The sequence below is a fragment of the Rattus norvegicus genome, chromosome 4 (assembly GCF_021556685.1).
Source record: "Rattus norvegicus strain SHRSP/BbbUtx chromosome 4, alternate assembly SHRSP_T2T, whole genome shotgun sequence".
NCBI lineage: Eukaryota > Metazoa > Chordata > Mammalia > Rodentia > Muridae > Rattus > Rattus norvegicus.
This window is the reverse complement of record NC_141537.1, coordinates 163,976,592-163,993,716: the sequence shown is the minus strand read 5'-3', so window position 1 is coordinate 163,993,716 and position 17,125 is coordinate 163,976,592. Positions and strand designations below refer to the sequence as shown.

The 17,125-nt window shown below is 43.4% G+C and overlaps 1 protein-coding gene and 1 long non-coding RNA gene across 2 annotated transcripts; one reads left to right on the top strand and one right to left on the bottom strand.

Moving 5' to 3' along the window:
* The first annotated feature begins 223 nt into the window (after positions 1-223).
* On the top strand, positions 224-13,498 carry Klrb1b (killer cell lectin-like receptor subfamily B member 1B). The gene is made up of 6 exons (NM_173292.3): positions 224-340; positions 5,636-5,734; positions 6,357-6,431; positions 7,660-7,814; positions 8,157-8,272; positions 12,555-13,498. The coding sequence occupies exons 1-6, from the start codon at positions 256-258 to the stop codon at positions 12,694-12,696; spliced, it is 672 nt and encodes a 223-aa protein (NP_775414.2). The 5' UTR covers positions 224-255; the 3' UTR covers positions 12,697-13,498.
* Positions 5,722-15,247, bottom strand: LOC147995082 (uncharacterized). Its single transcript, XR_015687034.1, has 4 exons — positions 15,043-15,247; positions 12,710-12,886; positions 7,177-7,269; positions 5,722-5,810 (listed from the first exon to the last, which is right to left on the bottom strand). It is a non-coding gene; the product is annotated as an uncharacterized LOC147995082 (long non-coding RNA).
* Positions 15,248-17,125: the final 1,878 nt, after the last annotated feature.

The following is a 17,125-nucleotide window of genomic DNA, read 5'->3' as shown; positions in this document are numbered from 1 at the left end:
TTTCCAGAAACTTGTTGAGAAACCAAACCCTATGTTCTGTATGTTCTTGCCTTAAAAAAAAAAAAAAAGTAAGCTTGTGTGAGCAGGACACCCCAAGGTCAACAACTATGGAGAAACCCTCAATTACCAGTGTGGGTGGGTGTGGACACACAGAGCAGAGCATACGCAGCGGACTTCCTTTTTCGCTCATTTCGCCTCACAGGACTTGGAGTTTGTCCCTGTGCACAAGTCCAGTGTCAAGTCCCTCCATCTACGATGGACACGGCAGTGGTCTATGCGGACTTACACCTAGCCAGGACCGGAGAGCCCAAGCGCGAGCCACCTCCATCTCTTTCCCCAGGTAAGCAGCTTGCCTCTTCTGGCATTTGAATTATCTTCCAGAGTTAAGATTTTCCTCTAAAACCTACGGGTGTTACTCATTGTGTTAAAGGTGACCAGCAGGTGTATGTTAGTGTCAAATAGTGTAGGCATTCTGCCTGCAGAAAAACCACAGTTCTAGAAAGGCCATACATTCCATTTCACTCGTGTAGTCAGAAAGAAATCTGAACGCCACTTCTCCTAGTCAGCCTTTGCCAAAAATCCTAAGAAAGTATATTTGACTCACGAGAGCAAAGGGGTGTTTTAAGAGACACTTTCTGCATTCGATTGCTAATTGCAAATGCATCTATGCAACAAGAACACTGTGAACCAATTCTACCTCAGCGGCAACCCCAGCTGTCCCTTCACAGTGCAGTGTGTAGACAATGTCTCCCCAAAGGTGGACAGTCCTCGGGGAGAAACTCATAGTCAAAACCAAAGGTTGAACTAAATTAAAAGCTGGTGATACACACACACACACACACACACACACACACACACACACACACGTTTATTTAATTTTTTAAAAAGCTGGCTCCTTCTGTCTTGCAAAGTGAAACAGCCTTAAATGGATGAACCACAAGGTACCAGAGCCAGTCTGGAATTAATATCTCAATGCTGGCCAAAAGTAGCATTCTTATCCACCAGAGGATTTTGTAATCCTACCAAAAGAAATGTGGGAGTCTGGCGAGAGGTGAAGTACATGACGTAAGGATGGCTGGTGTAAGAGACCGGAAGCTCAGGCAGCAAGTGTAGAAAATAATCACAATAACAGAATTCCAGGCTGCTGTCTAACTGAACACGGGTCTTAATGCAGCTGTTTTCCAGTTTGCTGTCCTCCATGTTTTGTGACATGTGAATTTCCAACGTTAGTGACTCTTGTTAGAAACTATTAAATTGTCAAAGGTTTGAATCAGGGAGAAAGACTCGGAGTCACCAAATGCGTTTTATTGGAATGTTTACACGAGGGTCAGTGGAAAGTGGAAGGAGGGGCTGGTTTGACAGCCACATGGGGAGCTCGTGGTTCCTGATATTTTTTGTGGGAGTGAAAAGCAAGTCTTCTTTTCCCATCCTACCTAGGAAAAGGGGAGAAAAAGCCTTGTTTCAAAGGGTGTAAGAAAACAAATATGGAGAAAGATAACAATGCTCCCCTCAAATCCTACTGTTCATGATCCCAAATCCAAAACACTAGAGGGCTGGAGAGGTGACTCAGCCATTAAAGGCTAGGCTCACAACCAAAAACATAAGAAAACGAGAAGAAAGTATCTAGAAAGTCTTTTTTAAAAGTCTAAAAGCAAGTTATCATTATTTAAAATGTTACTAATCTGAAAATGAACCTGAAAGGGAAAAACGAAAACCCAAATAATAGTAGAATAAAAACAGAGCACAATGTCTGAAGAGAAAATACTGACCCAGTAGCTTAATAACTGTGAAACCACCAGGACCGGTTAGCTAAAGGACTCAAACCGTGGTAAATTCAAAGCACCATGATTAGATCTGCCAGCAAAGAGAACAGGAAAGGGGGACATGGGCAGTGACCTAGTTTGTTTGTGGTTAAATGGCCAAAGGTCTGTTTTGATGGTACACCAGGTAAAAAAATGTACGAATGCCTCTGGAGTTCGCTCATTCATTCGGAAATAGCCAATTGCTCTAAAACAAACACTGCTCTAGACGCCGGGGAAGTAGGCATGAAGAAAGAGGAAAGCATCTTTCTTCCTGTAGATTCTAAACACTCACATCAACAACTGTGTGGTGTCAAATGACAAGAGAAGCATTTAAGTGGAACTTCAGAGTTTTGTCTAGAGAGACAGCATTGTGTCAAACAAGTAATCGAGGCAGGCCTTCCAGAGAGGCGATGCTGGAGTCCTGCCCCGAAAGATGCAGGGAACCAAGGCTGAGTGTCTGAGAGATGAGTCTGCTAGGAAGCTGGACCGGCAGATACAAAGGGAGAACAAGCCTGTGACACAGGGGAGCATGCACGCTCGTGCTGTGCTGTGGAGAGCAAGTCAGGAGGCATGGTGACAGGCAGAAAGGGATCTGGAGCATATTTTGTAGGTGTAGATGTTGAGGGGGAAGCCATTGAAATGCTTGGAACAATGGGGATGACTTAGCATTGTGTAATACCGAAGAGCTCGGTGGCAGCACTTCCACATACCCAGTGCTCACACAGCTTCTTCGGTATGTCACTTCAATAGTAGAACAAGATAGTACAGGGAGCCCAACTCTGAGGACGGGAGTTCTTTAAATTTTGTCATGAATGTATAAAAAAAAATTAATTCAAATGACTTTTTTGCCTTTAGTTAAAACAAAACCAAAACTCTCGCTTTTTAGAAGAAAATATAAAAATGGTATTTGTTAGCATTACCACAGGCCAGATGCTATGCTCGGGGATTTAGAATGACTACTGCGTGCAGCACTCTCTAGAACATTCTGTAGTAGATACTGTTCACATTGTATAAATAAGAACACTCTTGGCTTATAAAAATATTATGGGCCTTGGGCCTGTGGGGCTCCTCTGGTGTCCTCTTGTCCAGGACAGAGCAGCACTGGTGACCCACTTGGCCACACCCTCAAACCTAACACAGTGACTGCTTCCAACCATGACTGTCCCGTATCACCTCTTACCAACAATGCTCACTGTTGACTGCATATATGCTGGTCTCTTATATAAAATGTAGTGGTTACAAGTAACCTGCTGTGCATGCTGCTGTGTGCTTCCGAAGCTAGCTCACAGCACCTAGGATCCTTTCAAAGCCACAGAAACAGCTGCCATGATGTATTTGTCCAGAGAGTACTGATGGAGAAAGGGCGTGTGCGTTCCACACAAATGCAGCCTTTCGTATGTAACTGTCTTCAGTCTGTAGTTTGATGGGTCTACAGATACCGCTAAAGCATAAGTTAGACTGTCTTTTGTCTCTTCTGGAACATTTTCCCCCCTTCTCTCCCTCTCCATCCTTTCTTTTTATCCTTTCTCCAGAGGAACATTTTAAAAGGAACTGACTTGCGTTAGTGGGTGTCATGTCTCAATTCTGGTCTGGAAAGTAGAGACAACTGGTGTTTGTCTTCAGTCTGGGTCATGCAATTCAATTGCAATGGATAATGTAAACAATATATACGGAGAGAAAGTAGAGATGTAGAGATGGATATACGGCAATTCTGGAAACTACAGTGCTAGTAAAAGACCATGCAATAGCCCATCTTATTTTTTTTTTTATTTAGCATGTAACTCAAAACATATGTATCCACTTTATAAAAATACAAAATAGACCATATATATATATATGTATATATATATATATATATATATATATATATATATAAATCATAAATCAAATAGTGCTACACAGAAGTAAGAACTTTAGCTAGGTATGTGGTTCGTACCTATGATACCAGAGAGATGGAGGCAGGAGTTCAAGGCCACTCTTAACCAACCTGAACAAAAAGGGATCAAAGTTCAGCAAAAGGTCAACTAGGAAAGCATTCTTAGAATTCATAAAGCCATTGTAAAATGTAAATGCTAGAGGCCAAATGTGAGAAATGGGGAATTATAACAGTTCAGGTATAGGAGCTAGCTAGTATTTCTCCGTAGTATTTTCATAAATTAAACTACTGTTACTATTTTCCACCTGACACTCATGTTCTCAAAGTTGTCTAAAATCACAATAAATTGACCAAATCATGAGACTTCATGAACATATTTCATAACCTGTTGTATCTCAACTTCTGATAAACGTGAGGCATTCATTGTACGGTAATTGATATGGTCACCAAGAGAAGGCCCCAGTCGCTCACCAGCCTAGCGTTGTCGATGTCAGCATGTGTTATATTACCACAGCACCCCCTTCACCTGCCACTTCAATTTCTGCACTTTCACAGCTTGTAGTCAAGAACTAGTTGATAAATATTAAATAGAAAATTCCAGAATAAGCAACTCTGTGTTTTAAGCTGGACATCGTTTTGAACAGCACGATGAGATTTCACACAATCTTGGTCAAGACGTGAGTCCCTGCCTCCTCACCACCTGCCAGTCACCCAGGTTTGTGGCCCAAATAACCCTCATTTTACTGAGTAGTAAGCCTCAAACTGTGAGTGCTGTAAATGCTAGCAACCCTGTTGTATTGAAGAGAAGCCATGGGGCTCTCCCTTTACATGAGAAGGTGGAAACCTCTAAGGAAAGGAAAGGGGGAAAACAAAACAGATTTTGCTACTACATACTGAGCTGTAAACGTTATAGTTAAGATAGAAAGCTGTGTTTGTGTGTGGAGGAATATAAATAGAGTTTGCTTCTATCCACAGCTCAGCCTTCCGCTAAGAGTGTGAGAGCTCGGCCAGTGTGACAAGTGACTGCTGTAGTTAAAACACTGAAAACACTGTGGTGGCTAAGACCACCCGGGTCTGCTTAGAGTCCCAGACCAGCAGGGCTACACCCTGAAACCCCGTCCAGAACAAACAAACAAAGCAACATACATGCCTGAGCTTTGCTCCAAGTTAGAGAAGCTCATCCTCAATACCAGTGAAGGGGGCCCCACTTAAATAACAGAATTTCTATCCATCACCAGCACCAAAGGTGGTGCTTAGCACAAAACTGAGTGCTCTCTCTCTCCCTCCCCATCGCCCCCTCATCTCCCTCCCTCCCTCCCTCTCTCTCTCTCTCTCTCTTTCTCTCTCTCTCTCTCTCTCTCTCTGTGTCTGTGTGTATGCCTGTGTGTGCCTATGTGTGTGCCTATGTGTGTGCCTATGTGTGTGTGTCTGTGTGTCTGTGTCTGTGTGTCTGTGTCTGTGTGTATGCCTGTGTGTGTACCTGTGTGTGTCTGTGTCTGTGTGTCTGTGTGTATGCCTCTGTGTGTGTGTGTGTGTGTGTGTGTGTGTGTGTGTCTGTGTCTGTGTCTGTGTCTGTGTCTGTGTGTGCGTCCCTTCTATAAATGAGATCTTCCTTCTTGGGGAAAATGCTGGCTCCTTTCCATACAGAACTTATACTTTATTTTTGTAAAGCACTCACTCAGCAATTTTCAAAACATCCTCCTCGTCGACCAGTTCATCCCTCCTACCGCCCCTTTCACATGAAACATGCACGAGAAGTCAAGTAGTCCTATGTTATCAGAGAAAGCACTGTTTGACCCAACTCGTCTTGTGGAACTCTACAGTAAGCTAGCTGAGAAAAGGTTCCTTTCTGCAACCCCACCCTTGACTTGAATCCAACTATCCATGTTAATCACCTCTGACTTCCATTCCAAATGCACTCAACTAGATTAAAAGTGTATTTTCTTTAACTTCTCAGACACCTGCCAGTGCCCGCGCTGGCATCGATTGGCTCTGAAACTCGGCTGTGCTTGCCTCATCCTTCTTGTCCTGAGTGTGATTGGACTCGGTGTCTTAGGTAAGTGAGACAGAATTCTTTCTCTATTTCCACCATAAGTATTTCGGCTTCTTCACATGATCTGGCCGCCTTGAGCCTAGGGAAAGATCAATGGCGAGCAGTTACAAGACAATCTCGCCTCTCACATTCCTTTTCTTACTTGTTCTGAGAATCATTACGAGGTGATACATGTGTACCTGGAACCCTGCAAAAGGTCACACATGTGACAAGGTGACAATAACAATGAAAGCCACAATGCCTGAGTATGAGTTTATCAGGAGTCTACTGAACTCCAGAAGGTCGTCAGCAACCTTTTGCTCGGTGTGGGTGTGAATACGCTCACAGACGGTGTGGGTGTGAGTACACTGCCAGAGGAGAAGTGAGAGCAGTGTGACAGTCTCAGCAATGCCCTGAGATAACCTGTAGCCTAACAGCCCTGTGAGCCCAAGTGATCTGTTTTCTTGTTCTCTCTTCCTGCTATCTCTGCCCAGTTCTTTGTTAACATGTTGCTAATGCATCCTCTCCTGTCCATATTCAAGCTTGTTAAGATAGCTTCACTTCCCCCCCACCCGGGAGTGATAGATACAATATTAATTCTAGTTTAACAACGTTTCATCTTCTTCCTATGTTTTCTTATTACCAGTGCTAACATTATTACAAAAACCATTGATACAAAACAGCCCTGCGGATGTTCAAGAGAACAGGACAAAAACAACAGGTAATTTTGACACCCTGATATTTGATCCCTATCAAAACACCTTTGGTCAAAGCTCACATCATTGTGGGTTTTACATTTGAGAAAATTGAAGCATGAGAAAGGGAAGAACTTGTCAAAAGTCACGCGACTGGTAGATGTTGTTGCTGAAAACTTCACTGAAGTACGTGACCTTGAGATCTAGCATCTTAGCTACCTGACCATGCTTCCTCAGGCTGCTAGCACACTTGGTCACTGATAGACAGATAATCAGGCTAAAACGTAAAATACGGGGCTTAAGAGACAGCTCAGAGGTTAAGAGTGTTTGTGTGCAAGTGTGAAGACCATAATTACAACCCCAGAACCCATTTAATAAACAACCCAACAGTGCGGGGGGGGGGGGGGGGGGGGGGAGTGGCGACAGGATAGTCACTGAGGCCTGCTGGTTTTCAGCTTTGTAGAAAAAAACATTAGCTTCATGTTGAAGGAAAGATCTACTTCTAAAGATTAAGTAAAGAGGAAGAGAGGGGAGACCTTACATTCTTCTCTGGCCTCCGCATGTACACAGGCATGTGTACTTGCACACACATGCACATAAACCACACACACACCACACACACACACACACACTCACTCACTCACTCACGCACACATACCAAAAAAGTAATATGCTTTAGAGAAATGCTGTAGACTCAGTGTTCTATTGCTGTGGAGAGACATGGCCAGAGCAACTCTTATAAAAAACAGCATTTAACTGGGCTTTGCTCACACTTTCTGAAGTTTAGTCCATGCGTGGTGGGGAGCATGGCGGCACACAGGCAGACATGGTCCTAGAGAAGTAGCTGAGAGCTCTTATCTGGATCTGCAGGAAGCAGGAAGAGAGGACACTGAATCTGGTTTGGGCTTTTGAGATCTCAAAGCCCCCCACAACCCCCTCCATGACACAGTTCCTCCAATGAGGCCACCCCTCGATGAGTAAGCATTCCAATGTATGAGCCTAGGGGGCCATTCTTACTCAAACACCACAAGAAATACCTGACTGTTTCAATAAAAATTTCAGATATTTAACTTCATCTGAATTAATAGAGACAAAAATAAAGTCTTTGTTATTTATATTTATTTGATGTCATAACAGTAATCTTGTTTTCTGCAAATGTTAATAAAAGCGTGTGTTAGTAAAAACTGCCCTGTGTAACTGGCTGTGGTGCAGCAAGAAGAGGGTGTAATACACCATGTCTTCCTCTCTCTCCAGATAGTCCAGCTAAGTTAAAGTGCCCAAAAGACTGGCATTCACACCAAGATAAATGCTTTCATGTTTCTCAAACTTCCATCACTTGGAAGGGAAGTCTAGCTGACTGTGGTGGAAAAGGAGCCACGTTGCTGCTCGTTCAAGACCAAGAAGAACTGGTAGGTTGTTCAATAAACTAGAGACATTTACATGTTCTTTAAGCTACACCAGTGTCTCTGGACTTAACAGATTTTCTACACAAAGGAAGTGGAGACTTCACATTATGGAAGCTCACAGTCTGAGAGACTAATAGGACACGTGAGCCAATAACTGCATATGTAAGGCGTGTGCCCTCCGGATCATCAATATGGGGCACAGATTTCACAAAGGGGGAAGAATTAACTATGTCGAGGACTCAGGACAGATACAGGTGACCCCTGAACTAGGTTTCAGGAGGCTGGTAGAGTATGAGTCACCAATACAGACTCAGGGTTAAGTTCTCTGCTCTATTTTGATTGTAGAGATTCCTACGGAACTTGACAAAGAGAATAAGCAGCTCATTCTGGATTGGATTAAGTTACACATTGTCAGACGAGAAGTGGAAGTGGATAAACGGCTCGACTTTAAATTCTGATGCGTGAGTACTAGAAGAGCTAATTTGAATATTTATTTCTGTTGCAGGGGCTTTGGGGGTTCCCCCTTGGGATTTAATAATAAAGACATGGAGAGTCTGTGCAGTATAAGCCTGCTAGCCTTTTTGCTGGGGCAGTCCCTCAGTTAGCCATCTCCTCCACCTGCCTCCCTGCCTGTGCCTCCATCGGTGCTCTCTGCTCTGTCTCCCTGCTCTGCTCCCATTCCCCCTCCAGCACCAGCCTCCAGCTCTTTTCCTATTCAAAGTCTTCTCCTTAGCAAAAAAAAAAAAGGTTAATTGGTATAGTGGGAGGGGCTTCAGAGCTACTCAGGAACCAATCAGCAAGCAGCAGGACTACTCCCATATATATATGTGTGTGTGTGTGTGTGTGTGTGTGTGTGTGTGTGTGTGTGTAATATATATGTGGAATATATATATATACATATATATGTATATATATATGTATATATATATATAAAATCATCTTTTTGGGCAGATGAGGAAGTGACTAACATTTACGTATAGAAAGCAGGTGTTCTGGGAGCTTACAGAAACTGAGCCACCAGCTGAAGAACACACGGGGCTGAAATGAGACCCTGGCACTCATACAGCTAAGTGTGGACCCAACTCCATGTGGGCCCCCAACAACTGGAGCAGAGACTCCCTAATGCTGTAGCCTGACTGTGGTGTTCATTCCCCATCAGGGCTGCCTTGTGCGTGTGTATGTATGCATGTATGTATGTATGTGTGTATGTATGTATGAATGTATGTATGTATGAATGTATGTGTGTATGCATGTATGTGTGTATGTATGTATGTATGAATGTACATATGTATGTATATATGTATGTGTGCATAGATGCAATGGAGTTTTAAAACCAGAGACAAGATTAACTCCTTTGGAAAATGGCTACTTAGAAACCCAGCAACATATATAATTGCTTCTTTCTTTTATCTTTCTTGTACTTTTCTATACTTTACATGGAATATCTTAAGCAGCACATTTCTAATTTTGGTGAAAATATTGTACAGGTTGTCTTCAGATCAATTTGTCAGGTTCCAACTAGTATAGAGAGAGTATGAAAGAAAAAGTACAATAAATATCAGTATGGATCTCTGACATCTGAGAGAAACTATCTACATATTAACAGTTGTTGTAGATGATATAATAAAATTGCTTATCAATCAGCTTTTTGTCACTGTTATAAGATACCTGAGATGAGCAAGAATGGAAAGGTGATTGGGTATCTTTTTTTTTTTTTTAATTTGAGAGGTCTCAATCTGTAGTCTGCTGCTCCATTGCTTTGACTCCTGTGACAATGCTGTTGAAGGGCAAAGACAAGCCACGTTGCTCACCTCACGGTGGACAGGAGCAGAGAGAAAGGCCTTTCAAAGGCCTGGCCTTTTCCTGTGAGGCTCACTTCATACAGCAGGCAACTCATCAGTGAGTTAATCCATTGGCAGAATCAGTGCACTCATGATCCAATCACTTATGAGTAGAATCACCAGCTGGACACCTGGGTTTCAATACGTGCCCAGTTAGGGCACACTTAGTTTATAAGCCACAACTGTATATAGACCACAAAGCAGTCATTAGCCATTTGCTCTTTGGTGTCTCATTTTCTTATTGTGTGAGATTGTCATGACAACCATGAATGTAATGGGAGAGCTGGTGCTTCATAGTTTAGCAGAATTCATAATTATTGGTATATCAAGGCTCCAGAGGCAGTAAGACCTGGGAGAATGGAGTTGGTAAATGAGACAGACTAAAGTCTCAAGCAATAACCAACTTTATTCAGAGCAGCAGACAATTTATACTGAGGGTTAAGAAAGTTCATGAGTTCAAGCTGTATACAATAGCAAAGACAAGTTGAGCATGACAAATGTGTTTTTCCAGAGAAGCAAACAAAGGATAGTTTAAACATCAATTATCAATAGTAAGTAGTAATAAACAATCTGAAGTAAACCCAGTCCTTTCTGCTGAATTTGGAGGAAAACAAAAACACATTCTAAGAACATTTCATGTTTTAAAGAAATCAAGTCACGGGGTTGGGGATTTAGCTCAGTGGTAGAGCGCTTGCCTAGGAAGCGCAAGGCCCTGGGTTCGGTCCTCAGCTCCGAAAATAAAGAAAAAAAAAAAAAAAGAAATCAAGTCACAAGACTCTTGTGATGTTATCTTGGAGTGTTCCCCCAAGCAGTCAGACTTCAAGCACTCAAACTTCTCATACCACTCCATTACTGGGCTGGGCCATTACAACAACCTATGTTTGTTTCCATTTCTGTTCAGTTTCAGGAGCTTTCTGTTAAGACTTGTGAATTGTTTATTTACTGAGTTTTATGGAGCTTCCCTTTAGATCTTTCTGATTATTATTGTTGTTGTTACTACTCCCACTACTCCTGGAGTAGTAGGAATACTAGTAATTATTTTGTTGTTTTTGTTTTTCGAAACAGGGTTTTTCTGTGTAGCCCTGGCTGTTCTGAAATTCGATCTATAGATCAGGCTGGCCTTGAATTTGTAGAGATCCACCTGCCTCTGCTTCCCAAGTGCTGGAATTAAAAGCCACCACTACCCAGAAACTTTTCCAAATCTTAATAAGTCTCCCTCCAGGATGGAATGTTTCAGTTCAGAAGAAATTGTTACACAACAGTGCATGTGATCCTTTGAGTTTAATTCTGATTGCTAACTTGAAAATGAATCGGGGGCTACTCATGGGAGCATAGGCAAATGAATCACGGCTATATCACTGAAAAAAATGACATATCCTCACACAGCAACTATTTTTTTATAAATACACTTTTTTACTAGATGTATTTCTTTACTTGCATTTCAAATGTTATTCCCTTTCCCGGTTTCCTGTCCATAATTCTCCATCCCCCTCCCCCTCCCCCTTCCCCATATGGGTATTCCCCCCATCATCCCCCTTACTGCCTCCCCATATTCCCCTGCCCTGGGGGTCCAACCTTGGCAGGACCAAGAGCTTCCCCTTCCACTGGTGCCCCAACAAGGCTATTCTCTGCTACATATTCAGTTGGAGCCCTGGGTCAGTCCATGTATAGACTTTCAGTAGTGGTTTAGTTTCTGGAAGCTTTGGTTGGTTGGCATTGTTGTTCTTATGGGGTTTAAGCTCCTTCAACTCTTTTTTTTTTTTTTTTTTTTTTCCCCCCGGAGCTGGGGATCGAACCCAGGGCCTTGCACTTCCTAGGCAAGCGCTCTACCACTGAGCTAAATCCCCAACTCCACCTTCAACTCTTTCAATACTTCCTCTAATTCCCCCCAAGGGGGTCCTGTTCTCAGTTCAGTGGTTTGCTGTAGCATTGACCTCTGTATTGGACCTGCTCTGGATGTGTCTCTCAGGAGAGATCTATATCCAGATCCTTTCAGCATGCATTTTCTAGCTTCATCAATCTTATCTAGTTTTGGTGGCTGTATATTTATGGGCCACATGTGGGGCAGGCTCTGAATGGCTGTTCCTTCAGTCACTACTCTAAACTTTGCATCCATATCCCCTCCTATAGATATTTTTCCCCCTTTTAAGAAGGAGTGGGAGCATCCACATTTTGGTCATCCTTCTTCTTGAGCTTCCTGTCGTCTGTGGATTGCATCTTGGGTAATTCGAGCTTTTGGGCTAATATCCACTTATCAATGAGTGCATACCAAGTATGTTTTTCTGTGATTGGGTTACCTCACTCAGGATGATATTTTCCAGTTCCATTCATTTGCCTATGAATTTCATGAAGTCATTGCTTTTAATAGCTGAGTAGTATTCCATTGTGTAGAAATACCACATTTTTTGAGTCCATTCCTCTGTTGAAGGACATCTGTCATCCAGCAACTATTAACTGCCCATATCCTTAAGGAAGTCTGCGGTCTCAAGAGCTCCTTTCTACCTGTGATGTAATGTTGACTGTCCAGTCCCAATCTTGTACAGGTCTTGTGCAGGTCATCATAGTGGCAATGAGTTCATGAGTGACTAACCTTGTCAAGCAGGAGACAATTCCATGGCAGTCCTCCTGCCCTCTTTCTCATGATGTCCCCTGAGCCAGGTGGTAGGGGTGATGAAGTAATAATGTCCCACTTAGGGCTGAGCATTAAACTATCACTTATTCTCAGAATCATGACCAGTTGTGAGTCTCTGCATTAACTGCTTCCCACTACAAAAAGAACTTTCTGTGCCTAAGAACTGTGTGTGTGTTCTACAGTATTTGAAGTCTAGAGAAGAAGATGACCAACTTGGGATAATTATAGAAAATCCTAAACACTAAGGGTGGCCATTCTCTTCCTCCTCAGATTAAACATCACTGGTGACACTGAAAAGGACAGCTGTGCCTCCGTCTCACAGGACAAAGTGCTTTCTGAGAGCTGTGATTCAGACAATATATGGATCTGCCAAAAGGAACTAAAACGAGAAAGCACGTGCAATGACTCCTGACTGCGAATCGTACCTCGATTACTTTACCATCCACACCAGATCTCTGCGCCTGACCTGTCTCTGCTGCCTGCTTCCCCGTGCAGCAGTGGCACAAAGCATGGGCTCTGAAAGCACTGTGAGTCTTACAGATTCTTCGTTGCGTAGATATAAACGTACGCAGACCCAGATGTGCCATCCTATGAGGGGAGTTCTGTGGAAAGAAGACCAGGCAGCTGAGGGGCGCTGGATTCTAACCCAGGAGTCTGTGCGATCTTTGTTGGTCTCTGTGTCTGAGGTCATCAGCAGACGACCACGGAAAACTGTTTACAAAGCCCCCGCTCTCTTGCCTAACTCCTCCCAGCCATCACTCTGGGCTGTAGAGCATGAATTAAAGCCTTTGACCTTGACTGACTCCAGAAAGCCCAGGGTTAAGGGATTTAAGGAAAAGACTGACAGTGGTTTAAGTAGCGCCCACAAAATCCTGGGTAAACTGAACTCTGGTCATGTGACACCTCCACCAGGCCACGATGCTCACCAGCAGACCCTGGGCCAATGCTGGCACCTTGGTGCTAGGCTTCTCAGCTCTATAACTGGAAGAGAAGAGCTTTTCTTTGAAAGGTTTCGGTTTATGTGACAGAAAAGCAAACTAAGGTAACTTAGCTCTTCCCGCCTGCCGTCCTTTTTCTAGTTTGCTTGGCATTTCTTCTTTCCAGGCTTGGGGGAAATTAAGCTTTAAAAAGAGATACATCTTTTGGATGTCCCCCTTTCTAAAAATTTGCCAAACTGTCCATGAAAATAAAAGGAGTAAGAGTATTGAATTTAATTTATAAGAAGATGCAAAATTTCTTTAAAAATAGACTTCTACAAGCTCTGATCACTCCGCTTCAAATTGAATTACTTAAACTGAAGAACACATTATCACAATTCAAATAAATTCTCAACCCCTACTTGCCAGGAATAATGAGTTTTAATATTTGATAATATTGACTTTCAATGTACAGACACGCAAAGAACTGACATTCATGAAAATTCTTAGGAAACAATTTACCTAGGAAAACCTTCAGAGAAAAGCAGCACTAAAAGTCAATTGGTAACAGCAGTGATCGTTTAGAACGAGCCTGTAACTGTTAACATGCAGCTAAGCAGCTCTGAGCAGGAGGCAGCCCATGTAAGAAAGTAAGACACCAGGGGACTTTCCCGTGACCCTGCTTGCCACCAATGAATATGCTGATGAGCAGGGAAGGCCAGCAGTGGGGACATCAATTTCAGCAGAGTAGATAAATGAAGCTGGCTTCCCAAGGCAGGAGGAACTTGACATTGACATAGGAGAGAGGGAACCAAAAGACACTTTTTAAAAATCCACCATGCAGAGCACAGAGGGCTGCCACCCACCTCCAGCCCAGCCTGCTTCAGTAGACTTCTGGAGTTTGTAATTACTCTGAGTTCTTTTGCTTTGCTAAATAAACTTGGGCTCTAATGGTGTCTTAGCTGAACTCTTTCCTGGGAAAAACAAAAGGAGAAGAGAAATCTTTACCTGGTGCCAACCTGACACAAGGCAGGGTCATCTGGGAGGAGTGGACCTGAATTAAGAAAACACCTCCATAAAACTAGCTAGTAAGCTAGCCTGTCTGGCATTTTCTCGGTTACTAATCCATATGGTAGGATCCCCACTGTGGGTGGTGCTGTAAGACTCAACCCAAGAGACTCTGGTGAATGAGATGTGAGACCAGAGACTGCTATAATGGCATGAGGAATTTTTTTATTTCCAGCTAACTGGGGCCCCGCCTACCTCTGGAGGAGAGGTGAACCCTGAACTGCCAGACAGGATTACTGCACTCCCTCCTGGAGGGGAGGGGCTGTCTGAGGCTGGTGGAAAACTACTAGCTCTCACAGAACCACCCCTGAGAAGATGATCCTGGATTATATAAGAAAGCGAACTGAACAAGCTATGAGGACCAAGCCAGTAAGCAGCCTTCTATCGATTCTCCTTCAGATCCTGCCTCCAGGTTCCTGCCCTGAGTTCTTCACCTGACTTGCCTTAGAAGATTTACTGTAAACAATAACCTGCAACAAACCCTTTCCTTCCCAAGCTCCTATTGGGCATAGTGTTTATCATCGTAACAAAAACCTGACTAAAACACCTGGTAATGAAATGATTCACGCTGAGATAGTTACCGACAAGCACGCTGATTAACCCAATTAAAAGTTTTGAGTCCTTTACTGATGGTCAGATCAAGATGGGCTTGTGCCTCCATAAAGTTTCTTGGCACCTGTCTTAGGGTTTCATTGCTGTGAAGAGAAGCAGGTAACTTTTATAAAGGCATTTTTGGGGACTGGCTTACAGTTTCAGAGGTTCAGTCCACTTACATCATGGCTGGCAGCATGGCAGCCTGAAGGCAGACACAGTACTGGAAGAGAAGCTGAGAGTTCTACATCTTTTTCTTTTTTTTTTTTTTTTTTTTTTTCGGAGCTGGGGACCGAACCCAGGGCCTTGCGCTTCCTAGGTAAGCGCTCTACCACTGAGCTAAATCCCCAGCCCCGAGAATTCTACATCTTGATTTGAAGGCAGCCAGGAGAGGACTGTCTTTCAGGAAGCTAGGAGGAGGGTCACAAAGCCCACCCCCCACAGTGACACACTTCCTCCAAAAAGGCCACACCCACTACTACGAAGCTTTACCTCCTAGAAGTCATAGTCCCTGAGCCAAGTATATTCAAACCGCCGCAGTGCCTGTGCTCAGGGGTACAGCGTTTTAAAAGACAAAACCAGTATTACAGAAGTTTCAGGGTGGGGACATTAGAGATGTAGAGTTGCCTAGCAACATCGGCTCAGCGATATCTTCCGAATACTACATACTGTGTTTGAGCCATGGTCAAGGTCATAGACAGTTATAAAAGTATAGCCAACATGGATGTGGCTGTCGGAGGTAGAAGGCTGAGAAGTGAACAGGCAGACACATTGGGACAGGATGGTGTCACCTCAGTCATTTCAGTATCACAATGGCACCATCAGAGCACACATCTGAAGGGAATATTCCCATCAATGATCATGTACACACTTGCCCCCGGGGATGGCATTGCTAAGAACTTTATACACTTTTTAAAAATCCACCATGCAGAGCACAGAGGGCTGCCACCCACCTCCAGCCCAGCCTGCTTCAGTAGACTTCTGGAGTTTGTAATTACTCTGAGTTCTTTTGCTTTGCTAAATAAACTTGGGCTCTAATGGTGTCTTAGCTGAACTCTTTCCTGGGAAAAACAAAAGGAGAAGAGAAATCTTTACCTGGTGCCAACCTGACACAAGGCAGGGTCATCTGGGAGGAGTTGCTGAGTCCTTCCTGATGGCTCATGATTCGCCCCCCACACGATCAAGCAACCCAAAGACCACATTGGAAATTTTTCTCAGAGTTAGATTGTCTGTCTCTGTCTCTTCTTGTTCGGCATTAACTCACTATTGGAAAGGATGCTACTTAGATCATCTCTGGAACTCCAGCTATGAAGGTGAAATTCCACCAGGAAGAAAAATATCAGGTGGTTACCTGACAGGCTCAGTGTTTGTTGACATAAACTAACGGCGACTCTAAGGCACATCCGAAATGTGTTGTTCCAACCCTGTCTCCTGTCAATTAAAAGCAAAACAGGAGATGGGTGTTCATGGGGATCTGGAAGGAAGGTAAAATGCTACCTAGGTAGAAATGAAAGCTGACATGGCCGTTCTGAAAAATAGCAAGGGACATCTACTTCACCATCCAACAGTCCCACTCTACGCCTATGGCTAGATAAAGGAAAACAATCTGAAATGTTTTTAGTTTTAATTTTCAAGGATGGAGGATGGGACAGGAAAGAGATAAGGGAGTATAATCACTTTGTAGCTATTAGCAAAAACCAACAAAAGACTCCCTCCTTCATTCAAGTACATATGTTACAACCTTAACTTAGAACTGATGCTGGGAAACTAAAGTAGATTAAGATATATCCTAAGGTGCACTGGCCTCAGCTTCCCCCCGGGCTGGAGAGATGGCTCAGTGGTTAAGAGCACTGACTGCTCTTTCAGAGGTCCTGTGTTCAATTCCCAGCAACCACATGATGGCTTGCAACCACCTGTAATGGGTCCTGAGTTCAATTCCCAGCAACCACATAGTGGCTTGCAACCATCTGTAATGGGATCTGATGCCGTCCTTCTGGTGTGTCTGAAGACAGTGATAATGTACCCATATAAATATAATCAATAAATCGAACTGATGACCGGGCACTGCCTCTCTCCATTATTATAGAAACTGTCCTCATAATAAATCTAAATAATCCAGCAAGGACCTTCCCAGTGGTCTACCTGTGTCCCTAAACTTTGCCCTCTTCCTCTTATCCCTCTCTTTTATCCACAGGCGAAGTGAATTCAGCATAAGCCGTCACTGCTTTCCTTCCCAAAGTGTTTATTATAAAAATGATTTTGACA